This window comes from Equus quagga, chromosome 10 (assembly GCF_021613505.1).
Source record: "Equus quagga isolate Etosha38 chromosome 10, UCLA_HA_Equagga_1.0, whole genome shotgun sequence".
NCBI classification, from domain to species: domain Eukaryota; kingdom Metazoa; phylum Chordata; class Mammalia; order Perissodactyla; family Equidae; genus Equus; species Equus quagga.
In genome coordinates, this window is record NC_060276.1 from 111,172,280 (window position 1) to 111,199,517 (window position 27,238).

General features: G+C 39.5%; 1 protein-coding gene across 1 annotated transcript in view; it reads left to right on the top strand.

Annotated features, from left to right (window-relative positions):
- Window positions 1-1,460: 1,460 nt before the first annotated feature.
- Window positions 1,461-27,238, top strand: part of ACE2 (angiotensin converting enzyme 2) — a 44,124-nt gene continuing 18,346 nt past the window's right edge. The window contains exons 1-8 of the mRNA XM_046672646.1: window positions 1,461-1,711; window positions 12,867-13,025; window positions 16,510-16,603; window positions 17,038-17,181; window positions 18,611-18,723; window positions 20,926-21,031; window positions 22,092-22,189; window positions 24,460-24,629. Of these exons, the coding sequence (XP_046528602.1) occupies window positions 1,526-1,711; window positions 12,867-13,025; window positions 16,510-16,603; window positions 17,038-17,181; window positions 18,611-18,723; window positions 20,926-21,031; window positions 22,092-22,189; window positions 24,460-24,629 (1,070 nt within the window). The 5' untranslated portion in view covers window positions 1,461-1,525. The remainder of the gene's footprint in view (window positions 1,712-12,866; window positions 13,026-16,509; window positions 16,604-17,037; window positions 17,182-18,610; window positions 18,724-20,925; window positions 21,032-22,091; window positions 22,190-24,459; window positions 24,630-27,238) is intronic.

Here is a 27,238-nt window from a genome sequence, read left to right on the forward strand (position 1 = left end):
ATATTTTGATTCACACCCAGGGTACTAAGAATCCACCTCTTTTTGATGTGGCAGAACCAAATCCATCGTCTTCACTGAAGGCATGCATCCCTCTGAGGCTCTTTATCTACACCTCCATTATCGCTCTTAGATCCCTGACTACAACTTGAAGGCCTGTCCTCTAGAATCAAACTGCCTTCTTTCCTGTTCTTGCTCTATCACTTGCTAGCTGAGTGAGGTTTCGCAATTTAAGTTCTCTGAGCCTCAGTTTCACAATCTCTATGACGGTGATAAAAAAAATATTTACCTCAAGGTTTTTAGTAATGCTCAAATGAGATCTCACAATGCAAAGCACTTTGAACAGTCACTTATAATTGTTTTTCCTATTTTACAGTAATACGTGCAACTTTGGAATGAGGGGAAGTAGCGGGAGCTTTTTTAAAAGGTTTGGTTGCTGCCATTTCACCTGGGCCTGGAAGACTTGTTTTTCTGGGTGAAGAAATGTTTTCCCTGTGCGAAGCTTTCATAATCACAGTCAAGCAAGCCCATGAGTCCTGCCATTTAAAGTGGCTTCTGTCTTTTATCTAAGATGCTCACACCTCCACCCTGGGAATGAGAAAACTGATCCAGCTCCTGAGATTCGACAGAATAACCACTCAAGTCCCTTTGAATTCTACGTCGCCATGATCCCATGGCGATGGGTGACCAGAAGTTGACATGAACACTTTTTGAATATCATGCCACGTGGAGGCATTCTTACTTCCTTGTGAACGTGACTGAGTTTTGAATGGGGAAGTGAAAGGGAAGAAGGGACACAATGAAGGCAGTCATAGAACCAGTGTTTACCGTGGTTATATGAGAAATGGAAAATGAACCTTTTGAAGTTTTCCCAAGCCAGATCAGGAGCATTAACCTGTGGAGTGGAGGGTGGTCTTATAATCTAAAAAAATGGCCGTGGAAATTAAAATTTATCAGAAAAAAATGAATTCCACAAAGGCAAAGTCATTTACTTAGGAGGAGAAAATGTTACCAATGTAGAGAATTTCTGTGAATATGAACTTGAAATGAAAAGAAAGGAGGGATAACTGACTATTAATGGAATTGTCTGGAAAACATGTTATGTACCAGTATTATCCCCACGATCCCTAATTCTAGGCTTTTTTGGTCACTGTAAAATTATAACACCTTCAGTGTATCTTTAACAGTTTTTTAGGAACATATTAACCAAATGTACAAGTTTTGATTTGGCCGTAAAATGCTAGGAGAGCTATGATTCTCTAGGATTAATGAATAACATTTGTTTATTTGATTTACTTTTAAAATCATGCTAAAATCTGTTTACATATCTGTTCTCTCCAGGATGAACTTTATGTTGGTTCAGCAGATTGTTTACTGTTTTTTCTTCTTCTTCTTTTTTTTTTTTTTCTCATCTTCCCTGCTCAGTGCCCAACCCGAGTTCAAAGGCTGATGAGAGAAAAAAACTCATGAGGAGGTTTTACTCTCGGGAAAGTTGTTCAGTGGATGTGATCTTGGCGCAGAGGGAAAGATGTCAGGCTCTTCCTGGCTCCTTCTCAGCCTCGTTGCTGTAACTGCTGCTCAATCCACCACTGAGGACCTAGCCAAGACATTTTTGGAGAAGTTTAACTCTGAAGCTGAAGAGCTGTCTCATCAAAGTTCACTTGCTTCTTGGAGTTATAACACCAATATTACTGACGAGAATGTCCAAAAGATGGTGAGTTCTCATGGCTACACAGGGATATTTGTTGCTTCTTACAGATTAGAATCCTGCCCGTAAAATTGAGAAGGGAAATCAGAGAAATGCTCTGAGCTATGAGGCTGATGTTTTCCTCGGTATTTCTGATTCTGGAGTCCCAGATGTCTAAACTTAATTGACCTTGGGGTTGATTTGGAAAATTGTTACAAAATCATTCACTGGTCTCAGGTCCAGATTCTTGGAAACCAGTGAACATGCTTTATAAAGTTGCCACCATAATTCTCATCATAGTTCAGGGTTTCAAAGCATTTCATGGAAATGCCATTGGTTATTCAGCTAATTTCCTCAAGCATACAATGTCAGTAGGAATATCTAAAGACCCTCTATAAATGATATAGTAACTGAAAAATGCAGCTGGAGGCTTAGTGAAAGAGCAGGCTTGTAATTAAGCTAACCTTGGGTCGGGTGAGGCTGGACTTGGGAATTCCTTCCTTAATTGTTATGGAGCTCTGAGGGACTTTCAAAGGTCACAGAATCCATCCAGAGCCCTCCAAGAAAAACCATAATTAAACCAGTTCTGACAAATCTCAGAATACTCTGGGAAAGCAAGATGCTTTGTTTGACAAGTGCAAGGATTTAGGAATTTCTCTCTCACAGATCCCAAAGCAGTATTCTTACACATTTAGTGCTAGAAATTGAACAACGTTATTTAAGAAAAGATTTTTGTCGCACTTGTACAGCAATACGTTCCTTCAAAAATGTAGTTCAGAAGCTTATTTTTTCAAATGATTAATGGTTGTGTGTTTAAATTAAACTACTGCCATTCACTGGACAGATCAAATATGAGAACTATTGCCTCATTTGAAATCCCACAAGAGATTTTTTTTCTATTTTTTTAAAGCTCAAAGAAATCCAGGAGATTTTGACAGCACAGTGCTATCATAGGAGATCATTTTTTTTCTTGTCTCATGTTTTAGTCTTACCTCTCTTCATCTCTTCATTGTTGCTTTTTTTTCTCACCTTTTATTTGCTCTCTGTTGTAGGTACCTGTAGTGTATCATGTATTTGTTTTCATTCTCAGCTGAATGGTCCTGTGGCTGGTGGTGAAGGTATACCAGCATCGTGCCTAAGAGCTCTGGAGCCAGACCGCCAAGGTCCAAAGCCTGGCTCTACCACTTTCTAGCTGGGTGAACTTGAGCTAGCTAATTAACCTCTCTGCACCTTAGTTTTTTTCATCTGTGAAAAAGAACATTCATATCTGCCTCAGAGGGTCACTGCGAAGACTGAATTAACACACAAAACAGCTAGAATAGTGCTCGATGCTTGTGAGCATGGGAGGACAATAAGATATCATTGCTATTAGTGTGTGAAGGAGTTATAATTGCTGAAGAGATGTGTAACAGTTCTGTGAAGCGCTCAGATGCTGAGAAGGCATGTTATAGGATGAGATGTAGTGATGTTGTTGAAATCGTCTTTGGATCATTAAGTGCTATCACTTTTGAATTGCACCAGTTGATTAGAGCAAAGGCCAGAAATGAAAGGGCATAAGTCACAAAGTGTGGCCAAATTGCAAGAACTATGGGCTCTTTAAAGGAAAGTGAAAACATTTGAATGCAGGAAGCAAGCAGGAGGCCCAATATCTCCTTCCACAAGCAGTGGTGAAGTGTAAATTAATGCATTTAGGTGCGTCTGTGAGGGTTTACCTGGGGCGGGGGGCAATGGGCAGGGAGGGAATTGACTCTTCCTTCTATTCTCTTATTACATGTATTGAGATCTCCTAATAAAATGGGCACTGTGGTAGGTGCTACAAGAGGTACCAAGGGCCGGCCCTGTGGCTGAGTGATTAAGTTCACACGCTCCGCTTCAGCGGCCCAGGGCTACGCCGGTTCGGATCCTGGGTTCAGACATGGCACCGCTCATCAGGCCATGCTGAGGTGGCGTCCCACATAGCACAACCAGAGGCATTCACAACTATAATATACAACTATGTAGTGGGGGGCTTTGGGGAGAAGACGAAGGAAAAAAAGAAAAAAGTAGATTGGCAACAGTTGTTAGCTCAGGTGCCAATCTTTAAGGAAAAAAAAGATGTACCAAGATGAGCAGGATGCTGAGATAATGGTATGCTGTTGGTGGTCATGCTTAAAGAAAGAACTTTAGAAATGACAAATTTTCCCCTCAAAAGAGCAACTGGAATGACTTAAGGGGATCAGAGAGAGTTATGAGGGAAAGCAGAATTAGATGCACAAAGCCTGTCTCAAAAAGAAAAAAATATTAGTCTGAGATGGAACAAGAAAGGATAGAGTGTTCACAGTTGTATTGGCCAAATCTCTTCATACTAGAAAGGTGATGCCTTTGAAAGCTCAGAAGAGAGAAATTTACCGTAAATAGGAGGAGGTGCTATTTACCTTACAGGTGGTAAAACTGGTAAGACTTGTAAAACTGGGCCATTCTTTAATATAAAAAATGAGACATTAAAAACTCTAAATAGGTTTTTGAAGTATTTAAGCAAATGTAAGGACAGTAGATCCACCGTGGGTAAGGAAGTATGGTCAAGTGCATTGATGGACCCAGTTGTTTACCCTTCTCTGTAGCAATGCCTTAGGTTATGTCACTTTGCAGTGCCATCCCACTGAAAATGATGTGACCTTGTCCTTGGCCATGTGACTTACTTTGACCAATGGGGTGTTAGCAGACACGATGCAAGCAGAGGCTTGAAACGGGCTTGAATAATGGGGCTCGTCCTTTGCGCTGTTGCCTTTACCGTGAGGACATGCGTGGGCTAGCTAGCTTAAGAACGAGAGACATTAGGAGTAGTTGTCCCAGCAGAAACCAACCACCCAAAGTTGTAAGTAAAACTTGCTGGCAACCCCCAGTGATTCTAGTCTCATAAACAATAAAGACTTATCCCATTGAGGTTTTTGGTTGTTTGTTATATAGCATTATTGTAACAATGGATAACTAACACAGGAAAGGAAATTTGGGCTATATGACACCTGTATGTTCATATCTTATCAGGGTGACATTGTTGAGGACAATCTGCCATTTCCTAATTGTCCCTTGGTGTAAATTTCAGAGTCAGAATATTGAGCTTGTCAGCCTATGGATCTGACCTAATATGGCGATTCTTAGATCAAGTTGTGAGAATATACCTTAAAATAATAGAAGGCATCAAAACTTGGTCAGTGTAGTGTCCCCAAAGCTCCCTACTTGGGAGAGGTCCATCAGATAGAGATAGGAGAAAAACTTGGTTCACAACAGGTTTCTAAATAGTTCAGAAATTAAGTGAAAATTAATTACCACTTATCATATGCTGTACAATAAATTGCCCCCTTGCTTTTCAGCAAATATACCTCTCATGTTTGAGATCTAATAGTCACCAATTAAGCTCTAATTATCGTCTCAGTAAAATGATATTACTTTTTTCTCATTGTCTCTTCTTTGCAAGTTTAATGTTGGTTTGAGTTTTGAAATGGAGTCCTTTGTAAATCAAAAGGATTATTTTTTTTGCAAAGTCAGAAGCTCTCTAACAATATGGTAGGTCCATGGGCAATTTTTATCCCTGAAAGAGAGTAAAAGGATCTTATTGCTGGCAGAGACACCCTGGTTCACTCTTCCAGGATTTGGCAGTTACTACTACAGCTGCCCCGAACTCCTGTCCACGCAGCTGAAGTGGGTGTTGAAGACTGCCCTGCTGGAGCCCCAAAGGTCTCTGAGAACATATCATAAATATTTCTTGATGAGTCATCAGAAGCTGTGAAGGGAGAGCAGGAGGCCCAGACTTACCCTTTGGGTGGTCTCTAGGGCTTCCTCAGCCCCCATTTGCCAGGGCCCCTATTGTCCTTGGGCATGCCTGATTCCTGAACTTGTTTGTTCCTCTATCTTTAGGACTGGGGTCACAGTGAACTCAGAGCAGGATAATTTTAAACTGCCATTCAATACCCAAGGGAAGAATGTAGATTTCATCCCTGTCTCCAATGAGTTTGTCCCACACTCCTCAGCACAAACAAATACTTACACACGGGTACAAGGATGCGGAAAGATCGCTGTGCTGCAAATACAGTGGAATTCAGGAAATCCAATGCTGTCTTGACTCTCCTGAGCTGGCTGTGATACCTTGGGCAAGTCACTCATTTCTTTGTCTCTTGAAACGTAAGGGAGTAGATGGGCATAGCCAAGATTTTTCAGTAGATAACAATTGTGAATGGGTAAGTTCCACGTGTGGAGGATTAACATGAGTCAAGTGCATTCATACTAGTTTTCCTTTGCCGTGAAAACTTGATAATGTCCCAGTTTAGTCATGTAATTTTGGTGAAATTAAACTTGAACAACTCAAAGTGATAATGTTTAATTACATCCAAAGTTGGCACAATTATTGATTTGAGCACTCTGGCAGGGCACCAGGCGGCCACCAGCTACACCCAAGGAGGGCAGTCTGGTGGTCAGGAGCTGCCACTGTTTCTTGATGTACGCCAGGTAACTGGGTAAAATTTTGGCTAAATCCTTTGGTTTGGAGCAATTCCATGGCGTTTCAGATCCAGATATAGGATCTAGGGAATAAGGTGATTTTTTTCTTTGCTTTTACTATTGAGGGCTTTTAACAACAGCTTTGTTGAGATATAACTTACTAACCATAAAATTCACCAATTTAAAGTATACAATTCAATGTTTTTTAGTATATTTGCAGAATTGTACAACCATTGTCTAATTTTAGAACATTTTCATCACTCCAGAAAGAAAACTGCATGCCCATTAGCAATCTCTACTCTTCCCCCCGACCTCCAGCTCTAAGCAGCTACTAATCTAATTTCTGTCTCTATACATCTGCCTATTCTGAACATTTCATATAAACGAATTATACACTGTGGTCTTTTGTGACTGGCTTCTTTCACTTTGCATGTTGTAGCATGTATCATTACTTTGTTCCTTTTTATTGCCAAATAGTATTCCATTGTATGAATTTTTCTTTACTTTTTAACATAAAAATTTTCAAACACGTATAAAAGAAGAGAGACTAGTATATTGAATCTCTTTATACCTATTGCCCAGATTCACCAGTTATCAACACTTTGGCCAATCCTGTTTTATTTTTCTACCTAATCCCACATTTATTGGATTATTTTGAAGGAAATCCAAAATGTCAGGTAGTTTTATGTGTAAATATTTCAACTTGTAGCTCTCAAAGTAAGAATTTTTAGAACAACCGTAATCATAGTACCATGTCAAAAACTTAACAATAATTTCTCAGTATCATCAAATATCTAGTCAATATTGAAATGCACCCTACTATCTCATCTATATTTTTAAATTTCAGCTGGTTTGTTTGAATCAGGGTCTAACAAGGTCCTCTCCTTCCAATTGTTTTGATGGATTTACTTTACGTCTCTTTTAATCTATAGGGTCCTTCCCTCACTTTTTTTTTTCTTTTTGCAATTCATTTGCAGAAGAATTGAATTGCTGGTCCTAAAGATACTCCTACTTTCTGGATTTGCTGATTGTGACACATAATGTTACTCAACATGCTCTTTTGCCCCCTGTATTTCCTATAAATATCTATAGATGTAGGGCAGAGGTCAGCACATGTTTTCTGTAAAAGGCAAGATTGTAAACATTTAAGGCTTTGTGGGCCCTATGGCCTCAGTTCAACACCACCATTGTCGACTGTTCAGCTCTGCCGTGGTAGCTCGTAAGTAGCCACAGACAATACGTAAATGGGTGTGACTATGTTCCAATAAAACTTCATTTACAAAAACAGATGGGGGGGCGGAGTCCTGATCTAGAGACTTGATCAAAATCAGCTTTCACTTGTGAGTTTTTTAATAGGTGTGGAAATTAAATTTACACTACTAGCGTGGTGCAGGAATATTGAGCCAAGAAATTAACAAAAAACTAGTTCAGGTCCCTAGAGCTCTGGAAAAAGGAAGCAAGTTAAAAAATCTGTAGGGTCCCTTTTATAACCCAAAGCTCAAGGCATTCCTCCTTTGTACAATAGACACAAATAAATTTAAAAGTTAAATAGAAAAAGCAAGACTTGAAATTTTATAGGAAAATGTAGATGACTTTTGGTTAGGAGTGAGTTATTAAATGACTTAGGAATGGTTTATTAAATAAGAGACAAAGGATCATGCTATAAAGGAAAAGATTGATCAAATCAATTGCATTAGAATTAAAAACAAACTTCTGTGCATTAAAAGACATCAGAAACACACACACGCACACACACAAAGGACAAGAAGGAGAGCTCGAGAAAACATTTGTGATGCATATAATTAAGAAAGGATTAACAGCCAGAATATATACAAAATTTTACTAAGTTATAAGAAAAAGATAAAATCCACTGGAAAAATGGGGAAAAGATATGAGCAGTAAGTTCATGGAGGAGGAGATTTGAATATATATATTTACATCTCTTATATATCTCTCTAATTTCACTAATAATCAGGCAGATAACATTATAATAATAACGAAATGCAGAGTTGACATAAAATCAGATTTACCAAAATTTGGCAATATCTATTGAAGTTGAAAATTGCTTTAACTCATCAGTTCAACTTCTAGGAATCCCAACTGGAGAGCCTCACCTGTGTGCTCAGGAAACTTGGACTTGGCTGGAATCCTCTGAGATTTCCATATTTGAAGGTTAAAATTGAATGTTAGCAACTTCATATGGTTTAGCTTAATACAAGGATGGATACAATACAACATGGAAAAGAAAAGGTAATACTTAAAAACAGGAAACAATAAAATCTACAGAAGAGAAATTACAAATAAACTTGGACTTGGTCATATACTTAAATGTTAGACAGCAGTTAAAATGAATAAATTACATATGCTTGAAAAATGGGACAAAATAGAATTTTGAGTGAAAAGAGCAAAGGGGTTTTATTTCATTTTTTCCAAACTTTATCGAGATATAACTGACATCTAACATTGTGTAAGTTTAAGGTGTACAGGGTGTTGATTTGATACACTTATATATTGCAAGATGATTACCATGGTGGCATTGCCAACACCTTCATCTCGTCACGTAATTACCATTCTTCTTTTTGTGATGAGAACATTTAAGATCTACTCTCTTAGCAACTTTCAAGTATATAATACAGTATTAATGACTATAATCACCAAATAAAAGTATCTGAAACAAATATTTCAAAACATCAACATTTGCTAAATCTGAGTAGAGGTTTTCATGGTATTTGCTATGTTACTTATGCTATATTATATTTTTTTATTATGAAATATCTCAAATACATATGTAGTGGGCCACTTTCTGGCAGGACCCAATTTCAGGGGTGTTTTTTCCCTATGAGATAAAACTCAGAAAAAATTAAAATGTCTATAAGCCATATCCCTTCCTTCCATCTAACGTAAAGAAAAAATAAATTTTTGATCCCCAAAGCAGAGCAATGGAATTCATATTCTTATAATTTAGATTACCTACTCTGTGGAATAGAATAAGTGTTTTTTAAATTTGTATCTGGGCATATTTGAAAAGTAACTAAGGCAGCTTTTGTCTTTGAATCTGGTGTGGTTTTGAGGGCTATATCAGGAAACTGGGCCAGCATATGGGACCTGAGGGTGGAGGGTTTCCTGGGAGCTTGTTGGGCTCCATTTTACTGGGTGGATGCTAAGGTTCCAGTCAGTTTTTCGTCTTTTGTCTTCAGGGAACTCTCATACCTGTAGGAGAAGCAGTGGTTTAGAGGTTGCTGAAAGTATAACCTGGTTCAGGGGATAAAAATCTATAGAAAAGGAGAAAAGGAGATGTCAATACTTTAAATCTCAAACAACTTATCACAAGAGCATTTTAATTGTTTAAATAAAACTATCACAATTTGGGTAGAGACCACCAGACCTATGGCTTAAGGCAAAGCTCATATGAAAACATTTAAAACCATAATGAAACCATTGTATTTAATTTGCATAGAATTGGGGCCAAAAAGAGCAGGATATCTTTTTGAATGTTTCAAAATATAATTTAGGATTTACACTTTCAGTCCTCGAAATTAGAAAGGATGTTTCACAGGATGAGAATATGGTATCCGCTACAGTTATAGGTAGGGGGTCAGAGAGGGTTTTAATGTCCTGTGATTGTACTCAACAACGTATGTCTTGACCCCAAACCCCTATCTATGGCTGCAGGAACTTTTGCTGTTTCAGTTGCTGCTCTCCTACCTTTGCACAGAGGTAGTATGGGATGCAACCTATGTGATCTGTCATGGTGTCTCTGGGACTCCGTAGCTATGTAAATGACTGTACATGTTTCATTTCATTCATCATTCTGGTCCAAAAATTATGCATAGCTATCGACCACTGTCTAAGGTATCTAGTCGTCGTGTATGAACTGACTTTGATCCTCAGCATAACTGCTAAGCTGTCCGCTTTACTTAGGCTTGGGAGCCTTAGAGCGAGGGTATGGAATAAATTGTAAATAATATTAAAAAGAATAGCTTGGGGCAGAACAGTATGTCCTCAGGGGCCAAAGTTCAAGGCAACATAAAGTAACTGTTTTTTGTGCTATAAAGTATATTCGTAGTATGGTTGTAATAAATAAAATAAAAAAGACGTCTTTAATGTTCCCATAGGCAGTATAATAAAAAAAAAGTTCTAAGACTAAGACCTTTGAGGGATTGTGAGTAGTTTTCAAAGTAGATGGAGAATAAAATTATTTCTATAGTTTGGTATCAAAGTTTTACCAGAAATTTTGCTTGACAGTAAAATCATCCTTGACTGGGTGAAGAAAGGTAAGGATTGAGAGGGGAGTGGTGGGTCACATAGATGAGTCTGTGCTGTAGATCAAACTCCTCTTTCCATAGCTCACTCTTTCCCACTCATGCATGTTAGAGAGAAGACTAGAATGTGTCGAATATGATCTATAGTCAATGGTTAAGAGCATTAACTTTGGAGGTAAACATATCTGGGTTGACACCCTGGTTCTCCCAATTACTAGCTGTGTGACCTAGGGAAAGTTATTTACCTGCACTGTGCCTCATCTCCCTCGTTTGTGAAGTGGAGACAAACACAACTACCTCACAAGATTGTTTGTGAAGGTTAATCGAGAGGTAGTCCCTGAGGGGTTGTGTGTGCCAATAAAGAGAGAAATCATTTTCCATTTTGCTGCCGCTATTCTCTGTATCTCTTGTCTGATCCATTACTGTCACTTCCATGCACCGTTTCCATCATGTCACATGCCTGCTTGCAACCCCTAAGTGACTCTGTGGTATTCACGGGATAAGAGTAAAATTCCTGGGTCTAGAAAGTGCAATCATGCCTGGAGTCCTGCCTTTGGAGTCTGCACTAGTTATCTATTGGGTAAAAATTACCACAAGCTTACCAGCTTAAAACAACACACATGACCTCACAGTTTCTGTGGGTCAGGAGTCCAGGCATAGCTTAGCTAGATGTGCTTCTGAGTCTCATAAGGTTGCAGTCAAGGTCCTGGCTAGAGCTGTGGTCTCATCTGAGGCTCACCTGGGGATGAGTCCACTTCCAAACTAATGTGGTTAGTGGCAGCATTCAGATCCTTGTATGCTGCTGGACTGAGGTCCTTCAGATGTCAGTCAGAGGCTATCCTCATCATGTGGCCCTATCCATAGGGTAGCTCACGACATGGCATCTTACTGCAAGAAAGTCAGCAAGGGAGAGAGAGTCTTCCAGCAAGATAAAAGGCACAGTCTCATGTAACATAAACATATACATCCTGTCACCTTTGCTATATTCTACTGGTTCGAAGTGAGTCACAGGTCCTGTTTACACTCAAAGGGAGGGAAACGCACAAGGGTGTACCACTAGGAAGCAGGGATCATGGGAGCCATCTTAGAGTCTGTCTTCCACAGGATCCAGGATCCAAATACTGGCAATTGATTGCCAACTCCTCTGTTTATTTCTCTCAGCTCCCTTCTGCACATAAGAAAAATGGAGCTAGAATGATTTTCTATCTCATGGGGTTGTTAAGAAGATCAAATGAGGTAAATTATTTTGCAAAATGTTCTACATCCATCCAATTCCTACCTACTTTAAGGTCTGTCTTAAGTCCCACCTCTTCCATCAGGGCCTGGCTAAATCTGGTCACTTGCGTGAGTCTCTCTTTTCCTATAACAGAAACTGATTGACCCACTCATAGTTTATACATTATCATATGCTCCTATGTTTCATTAATGAAACAGTCATGATGCATATCTTATCTGTCTGATAAAACTGTAAGCAACTTAAGGACAAGGACTTTTTTCCTATAACTAATAAAATAGGTAACATTTTGAATGCTTAGGATATATTTTTTATATTTTATTACTTGTTAATTCTTCTTGTCCTTACAACAATCCTTTGAAGTATGTCCTATTATTACTCTCATTTTACAGATAAGGTAATTCTGGCTCAGAAAGGCTAAGCAATTTGCCCAAGGTCACATAGCTAGTCAGCAGTGTCTGACTCCAGAAATGGAGCTCTTACTTGCCTCATATGCTACTTCTTTTGTCTGTATGGTCTAGAGAAGTACAATGTACAAAGCAGTCACTCGTCTTAGTGTTTGATAAATGGAAATAAGTTTGTGCATTGAGAGAAGACTGCATAAAGAAGTCTGGAGAAGTTCGCTTGCCTACTGATGTTCAAGATGGGGAGCAAGTGAATCCTGGCATCGTCTCCTGCTTGTTGGTTTCTTTTGCTGGTAGAAAATCACCATGGCTACCAAATGGCCATATTCAAGGCAACCTTGTTTGGGGATCATAATTTAAGATCAGAATCTCTGGTAAGCCATGGCACCATGGAGCTTACTGCAATCTGGTTCTCATTTCTCATGGTCATGAGGCACTTTATCCCCATTAAGTCCACTCTGAGCTCTACTGGACTCTCCCTTTAGAGTATTAATCCTTAAATCCTTGATCCATTCACCCACATCACAGAGCTAAGGCCATAAATTCCAGAGCTCCACAATGTGAATCATCTGTGAGAATTCTCTTCCAGTTCTGGGGACAGGACCCTAGGGAAAACTAGGCACTGGGCCAGAAAGAGAGAGTGATAAAGAGTGGCCTGGTCGCTCTTAGCTTGAGCCTTGACCTTCAGCAAAGTAGAGAACTAAACCACTCAGGAAATATGAGACGTTGCAAGAGATGTTCTTTGGACTATATTTTCTGTTCTATCTGTTCAAGCAGTGCCATTCTGACTTCATTTTTTGTCATTTCAGAATGAAGCCGGGGCCAGATGGTCTGCCTTTTATGAAGAACAGTGCAAGCTTGCCAAAACTTATCCACTAGAAGAAATTCAGAATCTCACAGTCAAGCGTCAGTTGCAGGCCCTTCAGCAGAGTGGGTCATCAGTGCTCTCAGCAGACAAGAGCAAACGCGTATGTGAACATTCTAGCACTAATCCCAAGATTTGAAATATTTGGGAAATATTAAACATTAGTATCACCCATGGCTGCTTCCTTTATCTGCAAAGACAGTAATGCTGACATTAGAAAGAGCTCTGTACCTAAGGTAGGACGACCGCATAATTTATCATCCAAATTGGAATCCTTTTGAGAGTGAAAAAAGACACTGGTAATAATTATGTTAGGACACAGCGTTAAGGTGGGATTGTCAGGGCACTGTGGTGTATATGGGCACCCAATACGGAGGTCACCTTCCCGAGGATCAGGAAGCCTGAAGAATACACTTAGTCTATGTCAGTGATTCTCAAGTCGGGGTGATTTTGCCCCCCAGGAACATTTGATAATGTCCGGAGACCTTTTTGGTTGTTACAACTGGGAGTTGCTATTGGCATCTAATGGGTAGGGGTGCTGCTAAACACTCTACAATACACAAGGAAACCCCCAACAATAAAGAATTATCTGGTGCGAAATGTCCGTAGTGCTAAGCTTGAGAAGCCCTGTATGTAGCCTGATCCTACTCCCCTTTCATTCTTGACTCTCCTCTGCAACTTCAATAAGTGGCTAACAACCTCAGCTCAAACTGCTTTAGGGATGGGTGACTCACCTCTTTCCAAGATTCATATGAGGGTCCCTCTAGTTGATGGAAAAGATACTCCCTCCTTTGAGTGTTAAGTGCTTGACCCTGACTTTGTTCTGCCTTCTAGAGCCAAATTGCTCTTTTCTATAATGGTGTTTAAATAATGAAGGCAGCTAATTTTAAAAAACTAGTTGAGTCTTTTCTTCTCTAGGCTAAACCTCCTTCGCTCTGTCATTTTTCCCCTATACAATGGGTTTGAGTTTCCTAACCTCTCCTAGTTGCTGTCTTAATTTTGTCAGTATCCTTGAACTGAACACAGCACTCTGAGTTGGTTGTGGTCTGCATGGAGGTGAGCAGGAATATGACATTCTGCACCCTATGCTCTACATGTACTAAGACAGTCTAGAATGATAGTAGGTTTTTGTTTGTTTGGTTTTGGTTTTTTGACAGTCAGATTTCATGGTTGCTTCGTATCAACATCACTGTCATTGCAGTCTTCAAATCTCTTCCGCCAATGTTGTTCTAAAATGATACCTTTTAAAATTCTATTCTTAGGTAGGTAGTTTTTCCAAATTCAAGAAAGCCTATATTCACTCCTGTTAAAATAACATCTCTTGGGGCTGGCCCCGTGGCCGAGTGGTTAAGTTCGCGCACTCCGCTGCAGGCGGCCCAGTGTTTCGTTGGTTCGAATCCTGGGCGCGGACATGGCATTGCTCATCAAACCACGCTGAGGCAGCGTCCCACATGCCACAACTAGAAGGACCCACAACTAGGAATATACAACTATGTACTGGGGGGCTTTGAGGAGAAAAAGGGAAAAAATAAACTCTTAAAAAAAAATAACATCTCTCATCCCATCTCTCTAGCCCAGAAGTCAGCAAACTTTTTTCTGTAAAGGGAAAGATAGTACTTTAGGTTTTGTGGGCCATTTTGTCTCTGTCACAGTGAGTCAACTCTGCTGTTATAGTGGGAAATCAGCCATATCTAATACGTAAACAAGTGTTCCAATAAAACTTTACAAAAACAGGCAGCAGATAGGATTTGGTCTGCAGATCATAGTTTACATACCCTTGATCTAACCTATTGAAATATTTTTATCTAAAATATTTGGCTATTTAACATCAAAGTCTTCTTTCCCAGTTGCTTGTTCTCTGGAACTCTGTGTTCTCATCTGCATCTATAAAAAGAAAAAATGCATGATAAGGACAAGGATGAAACCATATGGCACATATCTTCCTACAAGTTGATATTTATTGCTCTGCATTCTTTGGATCCAGTTATGCAAGTAGTTACTAATCCACTTTATCTTATGCATTCCATGCTTCCCCATCTTTTTCACAGACACTGTGTGAAACTTTGCCCATTGGTCTTTTAGAGTCTAGGCAGTCTGATTTAGCCTAGGTGGAACCTGGACATTGTATTTTTAAAAGATCCCAGATAATTTTAATGGAATGAAACCTGCTGAAATGCATATATAAGAGCTTGAAGTGTTTGGGAAGAGGGGAGACTCAAGGATGCATGAATTCAATGGAGAAGAAGGAGGGGAGATTGAAAAAGCAGCTAGAGAAAGAGACCATGAGGGTTTTTGGCCATGGTAAGGAATTTGGGTTGATTCCTTTGGAGTATGAGATTTTGTTGAAGTTTTAAGCATAGGATCTCTTTCATCTTTTGAAATAATGACTCTTGTAGCAGAGTGAAAGAATAATGGAAGAAGGAAATAGGAGAAAGGAAAACAGTCTTTCAGCCAGTGCTTCTTAAATCATCTGTGGTTCTCTCCTTTCTCCCTCCTTTCCCCCCGCCCCCTTCTTTCCTTCCTTCCTCCTTTGCTCCCTCTCTTCTTCCCTTTTCTCCTTTATTACCAATCTTCTGCAGATCAGTACTTGGTTGAGTTCATTGATCACATGCTTGGATGTTACAGAAATATCAAATTGTTTTTAAAAGTTTATGAACATTTATACCCTCAATTCAGGTACTTATCACAGAATGGGAACAAACCATTTGCTGACTTGCACTGGTCCATGAACCATACTTTGAGTAGCTCTGCTTTACTCTATTACCTTACTTTCCTTTACCTACAGGGTAAAGTTTAAACTCTTTAGTATGGCATAGAAGGTCCCTTGTGATGTGATCCTTGCTTACCTCTCTGTTCTCACATCCTCCACCTCCCTCAATCAGCACCGCTACTCCAGTTTCCTTCAACATGTCACCACTCCCTGAAAATTCCTTGTCTGTCCCAACCTCCTTCCAGCTTTTAGGCTCTACCCTCCATGTCCCTTCTCTACTTGACCAATTCCTACTTCTCTTCCAAGGCACAACTCTAATGTCCCCTTCTCTTTGAAGCCATTCTTAAATCTCCAAGTCATTAACTTATCTACTCCCCCCTCATACTGCCACATCACTTTTTGGTGGCAGTTATAGCATTTGTCACATTGTCATGTAATTATTGGTTTCATGGCTGCCTCACTGTCCCATGACTGTAGGGTCCTTGAGGACCAGTGACTTGTTCGTGTCAGAATTGTCAGAGTGTAGGACATAGTAGATGTTCAATAAATATATACTCAATGAATGCTGAATGAAACAACAAATGCACTTCTCTGTGCATGTGCAGGTGGGAAACATTCTTGGGATTTTGGTAGATCTGTTTATTTCAATCACTCCACATATATCTATTATGTGTTTATAAGGCTCTATGCTAGTTGATAGTGAGGAAATTTAACTGAGATATTCCTACTCTACATAAAGGAAGATATTTGGCAAAGAAGATGTGAACTGCTGTATTTTGAGGCAAGAAAATCACATGGTCAAAAGGATATCTTTACACTAGCATTCTCTTTAGCGTATTTTCCATTTTTAACATTGTTTATTGCCTTTAACTTGCAGTTGAACGAAATTCTAAATACAATGAGCACCATCTACAGTACTGGAAAAGTTTGTAACCCAAGTAATCCACAGGAGTGCTTATTACTTGAACCAGGTAGGCTATTAATTTTGAGCAGGGATTATGAAATTTACTTTTTTTGTTGTTCCAAGTTTTAAAAATGAGATTGACATTAGATGATGACATTGTGCCTTTCATATGAATAATAACCAAAGGTGAGAAGATTCCAAATATGAGTGTTTCAACATGTAGATGAACTTTCAGCTTCTAACAAAACTTCATTGTAAATTCTGTCACATTCAAGTAATTTAATTATGTTAGTAGTTAAATGATTTATATGGTTTGTTTTCTCTGCAGAAATATTTTGGAACTTTAATAAGGATGAGGAAATTAATGAATCATGATATTTCATTTAATAACTTTAAGACCTTGATGTCTTACTTTTAATTCTTTAAAGTTCATATAATTATTTACAAATAAAAATTTTACAAATGCATGTTTATTTCCCTTTGGGTGCTTTGCATTAACAGGTTTAGATGCCATAATGGAAAACAGCAAAGACTACAATCAGAGGCTCTGGGCTTGGGAAGGCTGGAGGTCTGAGGTTGGCAAGCAGCTGAGGCCATTGTATGAAGAGTATGTGGTCCTGAAAAATGAGATGGCAAGAGCAAACAGTAAGTTTGCTGGTTTGTAGAAGTCCTGAAGCTCTCTATGAGGCCATAGGACTATTTCTCATGAATTATCAAGGCTTCCCTTTGATATAAGAGGCATCCATAAATTAATGACTGTCTGCTGAACAATTCAGGTTACCTGTCTCAAATAAGAAACTTCTAGGAAATAAGGCAAGGCGCATTGACATTCTACAGTTTAAAGAGCTCAGGAGTGAGATTCAATTACAGGGCCTCAAATAAATCAGTTATCTGGGAAGGTCTTCATCTCCTGGGGTTCCTGAAGTAGTCTGGGGATTGAATAGGGATTCTATTTCTCAGAAAGAATGAGGGACAGAGACACTGTCTCTCGCCCGCTCCCATCTGGCCACAGTTCATTCTCAAAGGTTGTGTGTTTACCTCAGGGTGATGTCCCAGAAAGAAAAAAATCAGATTCATTTAGGCTGGAAACCCATAATTTTCTGCAGCTGTAATTATAACTCAAATCACGTGATCATAAAAAATCTTCACATGGGGGTGAATTTCCGTATCTCCTAACTTATTCTCCTGCCTTAACAATGAGCTGAAGTCACGGCATTATGAATAACTCTATGCTTTGATGATTCACTGCCTCCTGGGGTTGAGTAAGGAAGAATTGTTTTAACCTGTTGTTTTTAAATGTCTTTCTCTGCCACTTGAACTCGTATTCTCAAGCCATAGGCAAGATGGAGACAGAACTCTTCACCACATCCTTCCATCCAAATATTTGTTTCTCTTCTCATCTTCCTGATCATCCACTGCAAAAGTGCCTGTAAAAATAAAAATTATTAAAATACATTTGCAAATGTTATTAGCTAATACCCTAACACAAGCTCGTGTTTCTTGGTGATGAGACACTACACGAAGCACACAGAGATGTGCTGTGTATACATATAGTTTGCAAACAAACACAGACCCAGTGTGGCAACGTCTAAGATGAATTAGGTTATATTTGAAACTATAAGGCCCTGAACAAAATGAGAATTGAAAAACTCAGATCCAATCACATGTTTTAAAGCTAAAGATGCGAATTGACCTACGGAGAGAGTAGACACCCAGGGTTAGGAGACTAGGAGTGTGTCTCAGCCCCTTACCAGTTGTGTGACCTGGGACAAATGATTTAACCAGCTAAGAGCAGACTGTTAATCTGCACAGTGGGGATTATAATAATATCAATCTTGTAGAGTTTTTGTGCTTATTAAGTGAGATAATGCATTTAAATTTCTGGCACAGAGCAAGTTCTTAACAGACATTAGCTAGTGCTGTTGTTCATTTGCATCCCTTTGAGTTGATATTTAGAAGGGCAATGAAAATGTGACAGATCTTTGGATTTTTTTCTAACCTCTCAGCAAGGCTAATATGTGTATACTGTGCTTTATCTCTTTATTTCCTTTACGTTCTCCTCTTTCAAAAACAGATTATGAGGACTATGGGGATTATTGGAGAGGAGATTATGAAGCAGAGGGGCCGAGTGGCTACGACTATAGCCGCAACCAGTTGATTGAAGATGTGGAACGCACCTTTGCAGAGGTAACTGAGGAAGTGTACCCAGAGACAGATGTAGGGCAGTGTGTGGGAAGAAGGGACAGTGACCAAAGACGTTCTGGCTTGTCCTGAATACATTGGTCAGCCATTTCCAGGCCTCAGAGTTATGGAATATTAGAACTTGAAAAGATTTTAAAGAATCATAGGGCAACTCCAGCAGATGATCAGAATTGCTCTGCTTTTCTCCCCTTTTCATCCACTGACCAGGAATTACCAATAGCAAGATTATAAGAAGGAAAGATTATAGGAAGAAAAGGTCTTTTAGATTATAATAAGGAATGGCCTTCAGGAGCTACCTGGGGCTGGCACTGTCTTGTTTTGTTAGCAGAGTGGTAGGCTTTGCCTCCTTCCTCAGGACAATCGATACTATTTTTTCCTTGCCTTTGACTAAGGAAGGCTTTATAGGGAAGGGAGAGTCTTATGAGTAGAAGTGTTCCATGGACACTTCTCAATGTCTCCCTCTTCCTTCACTTTGACCCCTACATCTCCCCCTTACCCCTGTGGCTTCAGACTTCTTATGTGAAGCTACTCTGTCATAGCTATAGTTGAGCAGAGCTATCAAAAATGGAAGTAGGACAAACAACCCTGAAAAAAAGGATCGAAGGATTTGAACAAGTACCTCATCAAAGAAATTATACAACAGGCAAATAAGCAAGTAAAAAATTATTGGGGAAACTCAAATTAAAACCATGATTAAAAACCACTACACACTCACCAGAATGGCTTTGATTAAAGGGACTGACAATACCAAGTGTTGGTGAGGATGTGGAGACACTGGAGCCCTCCATACACTGCTAACAGAAATGTCAAATGGTACAGACACTTTGGAAAATAGTTTGGCAATTTTTTAAAAAGTTAAACACGCACTTACCATGACTAAGGTATTCCACTCTTAGGTATCTATATGAGAGAAGTGAAAACATATATCTATGCAAAGACATTAATGCTTCATAGAAGCATTATCCTCAATAGCCTCAAACTGGAAACAACCTAGTTGTCCTTCAACTGATGAATTTTACCCATGGGATATTAAATGAAGCAAACTCTGATGTATTCATACAATGAAATGCTACTCAGTAACAAAAAGGAATAAACTACTGATACATGCAATAACATGGATGGATGAACCTAAAAAACATTATGCTAAGTGAAAGAAGCCAGGCATAAAAGGTCATATATTGTATGATTTCATTGATATGAAATGTCCACAATAGGCAAAACTATAGAGACAGAAATCAGTTCAGTGATTACCTGAGGATAGAAGTGGGAGTGGAATTGACTGCAAATGGGTACAAGGAAAGTTTTTGGGGTGATGGAAATATTCTAAAACTGGATGGTGGTGATGGTTGCCCAGCAGTATAAATTTACTAAAACTCATTAAACTATACACTTAAAAATGGATGGATTTTATGGTATATAAATGGTACTTCAATTTAAAAATAAAGGAAGTAGGGCCAGCCCTGGTGGCCTACTGGTTAAGTTCACCACACTCCACTTCAGCTGCCCGGGTTTGGTTCCCGGGCACAGATTTACACCATTCATCTATCAGTGGCCATGCTGTGGTGACAGCTCACATACAAAATAGAGGAAGATTGGCAACAGATGCTAGCTCAGGGCAAATCTTCCTCAGTAAAACAAAATAAAACAAAAACAAAGGAAGTAGGCAGCACCTTAAAAATGAATATTTTTGGGGCCGGCCCGGTGGCACAGCAGTTCAGTGCGTGCATCCCGCTTCAGCGGCCTGGGGTTCACTGGTTGGGATCCCAGGTGTGGACATGGCACTGCTTGGCAAGCCATGCTGTGGTAGGCGTCCCACATATAGAGTAGAGGAAGATAGGCACAGATGTGAGCTCAGGGCCAGTCGTCCTTAGCAAAAAGAGGAGGATTGGCAGCAGATGTTAGCTCAGGGCTGATCTTCCTCAAAAAAAAAAAGAATATTTTTTGCAGCTGCTTTCATTTTGGGACCTGTATTCCTCCAGATATGTTTACTGCTTAAGTGGTGGGGCTAGTCATCATCAATATCTGGGAAGAGGGAATGCTTTTAAACTCTTCAGAATATTTGAGAGGAAAAGAAATTAGAATTTAAAGAAATTCCACTTGTCTAAGGAAGCTCTTGTTCTCAGTGTTGGGGGTTAGAAATCGGAGTAGGCTACTCTTGGCCTTAAACTTTCTTCCTGGGCTTTTCAGATTAAACCATTATATGAACATCTTCATGCTTATGTGAGGGCAAAGTTGATGGATACTTACCCTTCCCATATCAATCCGACTGGATGCCTCCCTGCCCATTTGCTTGGTAAGAAACTCCAGGAATTCTTTGTGTACACTGTTCTTTATTCTTTCCACCAATAAAGCTGTTTTTTAGAATGAGACCCAACATAAAACTTTTGAAAAATTCTGTGAATGAAGTGAGTAACATTATAGAAATCACATTTTGAAGGCACTTTCTTCAACAGAAAGCCATTTTAAATCGTTCTGTATTGCGTTACTTTATTTTATACATAAAGAGTTATTATGTTGGCAACAATCTAAAGGATAAAGGGGTATTTAAGATAACTAGAGAAAGAACACCAAGTTCAAATGAGAGTGGAAATGAGGAAAATAAGTTTTACCATTCAAGTTGGTTGGCTAAACTCTTGAGGTGGAGTTTAGGATTTTAGTTATATCGTCAGAGAAAAGAAACTTGGTAGGCTGGAGGTGGTCAGGGGCGAGAGAAAGGCTTTCTAGAATTAACGTATAGCCTGAGTGAAAGCTTCATTCTAAACTTCACCAATTACTTTTGCTGAAAAGTACTTGGTTTGGGATCATATGAATAATGAGTGAAATCTTCATCATGAAGGAAGATGCCTAGTTTAAGAGGAGAATTAATCTTCCAAGAACTTTGGATTCTGCCACGGAGCCTCGTCGACCATGCAAGACCTGGGGCCCTTTATTAAACCTCGTAATTCCCCTCCAGAGAATAGCCATCCTCCCCTCCCCGCCTCCCCACCCCAGAAGCTGAGGCCAAATAAAATATATGTGTTTGAAAAGCTCATGTCATGCATACGTAGCATTCTGGATTAAATCTAGAATACCATATGGCACATGTGTGTGGTGATAGATTATAATTAGTCTTTGGGTGGTGAACATGATGTAATCTACACAGGAATCAAAATATAATGATGTACACCTGAAATTTATATAATGTTATAAGCCAATGTTACCACAAAAAATTAAAAAGTTTATTTAAACTAGGCATCTTCCCTCAAGATTATTTTTTATGGCCCATTTACCAATCCCACCTCTTTCACTATGTAAAATCAGGTCTATACTTCTGCTGTCTTTGTCATGTATTAATGAATCTTTTTTTAAAATAGGTGATATGTGGGGTAGATTTTGGACAAATCTATACTCTTTGACAGTCCCCTTTGGACAGAAACCAAACATAGATGTTACCGATGCAATGGTGGACCAGGTAGGAAGAAGAGGCCTTGAAAACCAAGTCTGAATTCTCAAATTCTTTTTATGCCTTCTCTTCTTATCTTTTGCGTATAAAAACCATATAAATAAAAAAAAATTCAAGCTAATTTAAACTTTTTTTTATGTAGCTATCTTTTCATGGAAAGGTGGTTTACAATGTCAGTGACACCAAGTACCTTGAATAACAGGTATGGTATTGATCTTGCTAAGAGATATTAAAAATGGAGATACCCTGAGTTTTCCATTAAGCAGCAAGATGTGGAATTATCAACTGATTGGCATCACTCTTTCCAAAGTTACTCATTGCTAAGCAATTAGTCAGTAATCTCTATGAATAGTAAAATAAAGGATATCATTAGATTTTTGCATATTTAAAAAATCATTGCTGTTAGAAATATTAGAAGAGTCTCTAAAATAATTTTTAAATCATGTTTTTGTTACCATCTTGGTAAAATTATTTAAATTCTCTGTGTTCCCTTCCATTGATGGAATCATATTATAGTTGTATATTTTTCTTTATTCAGCTAATAGTCTACATTTCTGGGTAGAATTCATAATCATACTTCTATTGGCTGTATAAAATCTCTTCAGATAGTTGCACCATAATTTATTTACTTTACTATTTATGCATTCCTGGACTTTTGCTTGCTAACAGTTTTAAATCTGTAAGCAGCAATGCAATGAACACCCTCACATACGTAACATACTCCTGGGAAAAGGCCACAGCAGAATAAAAATGTAAAGCTGCAGGGGCCTCAAAATTCTACAGCTATTCTAGCCTTATTTTGTAGCTGAGCAGCAGCAGAAGCCCATCTTTATGTCGCTCCTTAGCCTATCCACAGTGGTTTTATACCCACTACCTCTCCTAAGTTTATCTTTACAACAAACCTATGAGACTGCCAGGACAGATATTGTGATAGTTCCATGTTGTAGGTGAGGAAACTGAGGCTCGGGGAAATGACTTGCCCGAAGGCACAAAGACAGTCAGTGGCAACTGAGGTTTGAACTCAGAACTCCTAATAGTTCCAGTCTGGTTTTCTGTTCACTCATTCTTCACTCAACAGATGTTAACTGTGCTTACTAGTCTACGTTGCTTTGGTATACGTTCTCTCTGTATAATAATAAATACTAATTAATAATACTAATATTGCATGAAATTAAGCCTTTAAAGGTTAATAATAAAAAAAATCCATAGCGTCATATCCTGTTTCAAATCCCCAAGGCTGACATAGGAGAAAAACCAGACTTCACTGATCTTTGAGATCAGAGGAAGTTTTCTGTGTCACTAAAAGTGATTCATGAAGTATCTGCAATTACATAAATGAAACTTAGTTTGCCTGATGTGGGCCTTATCTCCAAAGAGGTCTTGGTCAGCTCCAGGGACAGTAGCTCCCAGAGAGTTTGCTGAATGGCAGACACCTACTGCTGCCCCTCTCAAGTTCCAGAACATTCTGAAAGTTTAGATTCCCATACAGACTATGAAGCCAAGGCCCAAGTACTCATTGGCTGCTGGGTCACATGCAGGCCTTTTTGGTTCTGAAAGCCCACTTCTTCATGTCCACATTATTGTTTGTGTCTTCCACTGAGCCTAATACCAGGGCCTTGCCCCTGGAAGGGCCTCAATCAATGATGCTTGGCTTGAGGTGAATAGTTTTTAGCAAGGAGAAGGTCATTGTTGTTTATCTTTATACTTGAATATAAAGAATAAAGACAAAAAACATCACACATAATCTCACTCAGTCTACCGTTAATATTTTGTGTTTTTCCTCATTAAGATTATACTATATAAGTGGTTTGTATATTGTATTTTCTCTCTTACTATTAAATTTTTTAAAAAATCAATAAAAATTCTTTAAAAATCTAATTTATTTAGATTTTCCATTCCACAAAGGCATCACTTATTTAACCATTCTGGTGGTTGTTTCCACTTTTTTCCGTATTAAAAGTCATTTTACATGTTGTACACCTTAAATTTACACAATGTTATATATCAAATGTACTTCAATTAAAAATAATAAACAAAAAAACACATTTTTTTATTTTTCAAAAAAACATTTAAATGTAATTCTTGGACCTAATTTCTGAGAATTTCCTAGGTTAGGTCCCTAGAGACAGGATTACTGAGACAAAGGGCATAAACACTTTGAAAGCTGTCCATACATTTCACCAAATCACCTTATAGAAATGTTATGCTTATGCACATATCTAACAGAAACAATGCTTTTATTTTAATTCTAGAATTAAGTGCTGTTCTTTTTTTTCCAGAGCTGGGATGCAAAGAGGATATTCGAGGAGGCTGAGAAGTTCTTTGTGTCTGTTGGCCTTCCTAATATGACTCAAGGATTCTGGGAAAACTCCATGCTAACTGAGCCAGGCGATGGCCGGAAAGTTGTCTGCCACCCCACAGCCTGGGACCTGGGGAAGGGTGACTTCAGGTAGCGAGGCTGATACTCACATGGCTGGTACTAAAGTGGGAGACAATGGTGGCAGGGATGAGGATGAATTTGGATTACTTCTCTGCTTCTCTGAGCACAGAAGAGTTGAATGAACTCTCCTTGAACGAAGGCTGGGAGTCCGTGAGAGCACATCTTGGCTTTCCCAGGAAAAGGGGATTGTCAGCAAAATTGAACCTTTAGACAATTTACCTCACTTGAAATAATATGCACACATTAGAGTTGTATGGTCATGGGTATGGTGGGGCCCCCATTAGGAAAGGTTTGGTGCTAAGATTTATGGAACATGGATGTGTGAATCAGGAATTGATCTTCCCCTCCGTTTCCCTGTTGTGAGTGAGACAGGACAGGATAAAAGAGAGAAAGTGGTATGCGTCATAAGAGAAACATAGAGAACATTCTATAGGGAACTGGAAGAGAACTGACCATACCTGGAATAGGGAGTAGGCTCAGACAGGGCTTTTCAGGTGGCATTTGAATTGGGCTTGAAAGACGAGAGGGGCTTGGGTAGATGGTGCTGGGAGGCAGACACTGGGCTGGGACAACAGCAGAATCAAATGCGGAGAGGGAGGACCTGACGTTGTTTTCTGGAGTCAGCAAGTTAGGCTAGTATAAAAGGCATGTGAAGAAGGGTCTGGGTGATATGGCAGAAGGAACATAGGCTTTCAAATTCCAGGTGTGTCACTTAATGACTAGGCAACCTTGGGCAAAGTATTTAACCTTCTTGGGTTTCAGTGTCTTAATCTATAAAGTGGAATAGTAATTTCTAGGTTGCAGGTTTGTGAGTGTCTTAGGTTGGGTTCCCTAGGCTGAGAGGGAGATTCTTGTACAAGTGCTTCACTGAGGGAGAGCTTTCAGGCCAAGGGGAGCGAGGGAAGCAGAATGGCGCAGGGGAAAAAGTTCAGTGAAGATGCGGTCTCTGCCGGAGACTTGGCCTCAGCCTGATCTCACAGGGCTCTCGGGAGCATGATTTGTACCACAGAGTTGGTCACACTTTTGAGACAAGAGGACTGGCCTTTTGTACCCCTCTATTAGTCAGTCATTGGCTGTGGACTGCCCCAGAGGGTGGGGGCACTTAACCTCCTGGCTGAGGAACCTCCCATTTAGCCAAAGGTGGTGAAGAAGGAAGCGGCCGTTGGTCTTTAACGACTATGACTGAGGCAACTGGGAGATGGGTGGATCTGTCTGATAAAGCAGATCTGGGTAGAGACCCAGCAGCATCCGCTAGAGTAGGGGTTGGCAATCCTTTTCTGTAAAGGGTCAAACAATAAATAGTTTAGGGTTTGCGGGTCTCTGTTGCAACTACTCAGCTCTGCCATTGTGGCATGAAAGCAGCCATAGATAATACATAAACAAATTAGTGTGGCTGTGTTCTAATAAAACCTTATTTATCAAAACAGGTGGTCAGCCACAGGCCATAGTTTACTGACTCCAGTACTAGAGTGAGGCTTAAAAATGAGTAAGTATACGTAAGTTTCCTAGCACAGGATCGTACATACAGTAGACATTAAATATATAGTAGCTATTCTTATAATTGTTTCAAAAGAGAATAGAGAAAAACCAAGTTAGAAAAGCAAGTCCTATTGGGGTGTATAAAGGAGGTTGAGTTTATTCTTGAGCAGTGGGGAGTCCTTACAGGGTGTTTTTCAGAGGGATGACATGGTCAGAGTGGTAGGAAAATTAATTTGGGAACCTGGTGAAATGTGATCCCTACACTCACCTGAATGAAACTGCTCTTGCCAAGTTGAAAAAGACCACCACCTAATTGCCAAACGCAGACCTTATTTCTTTGGGCCACAGCAGCATTAGACAGCATTTATGAGTTGTCTTTGAAATGCCATTTCTCACTGGCTTCTGCACTGTCATCCTCTTCTGGACGTCTTTGACTTCTCTCTCTGTCATGTCCTCTGAATCATCTTCCTCTCTCCACTCTGTAAGTACTGGGATCTCTTAAGGCTTTGTCTTGGCCCTCTTTTCTTGCCACTCTTTGCCTGCATCATGGGCCGTCACATCCACTCCTTGACTTACATGAAATGATTCCCGAATATCAATTTCCAGCCTCTCCTCCTCCTCCTTCTCTATTCTGGCTATACCAAATTTCCTGCAGTGTCCAGAATGCCACATTCTTTTCTCAAGACTTTCTCATTGAGCACTTCCAGGAATGTCAACCACTTGTCCCTCCCTGCCATCTACCTGGCAAACTCCCGAATGTTGATCAAGATCCAGATCGCTTATTTTATCCTCAGCTATGCCCTTCTCGGTGCTTCTAGGAAACTGTGCCTGCATTCACTCATTTTTATGCCCAAGGTCAGGTCTACTCATCACTTACAGAGTACCTGCCTCAGAGTTTTTGTAGTAGAAGACTCTGCTTATCTTTATTTCCATTAGTCTGTGAGCAGGAGAACAGGATTCACCTGCCCGTAACTTTATATTGAGCACCTACTACAGTTTCTAGGACATAAAAGGTAGGTCCTCAAAATTCATTGGTGAATAAATCTTGGAAAGATGATCCATGCTACCCAAATCCCATACAACTCTACTGTGATGACTAAATGAAATTCAGTGAGCTTCATTTTAATCTTGCCCATTTT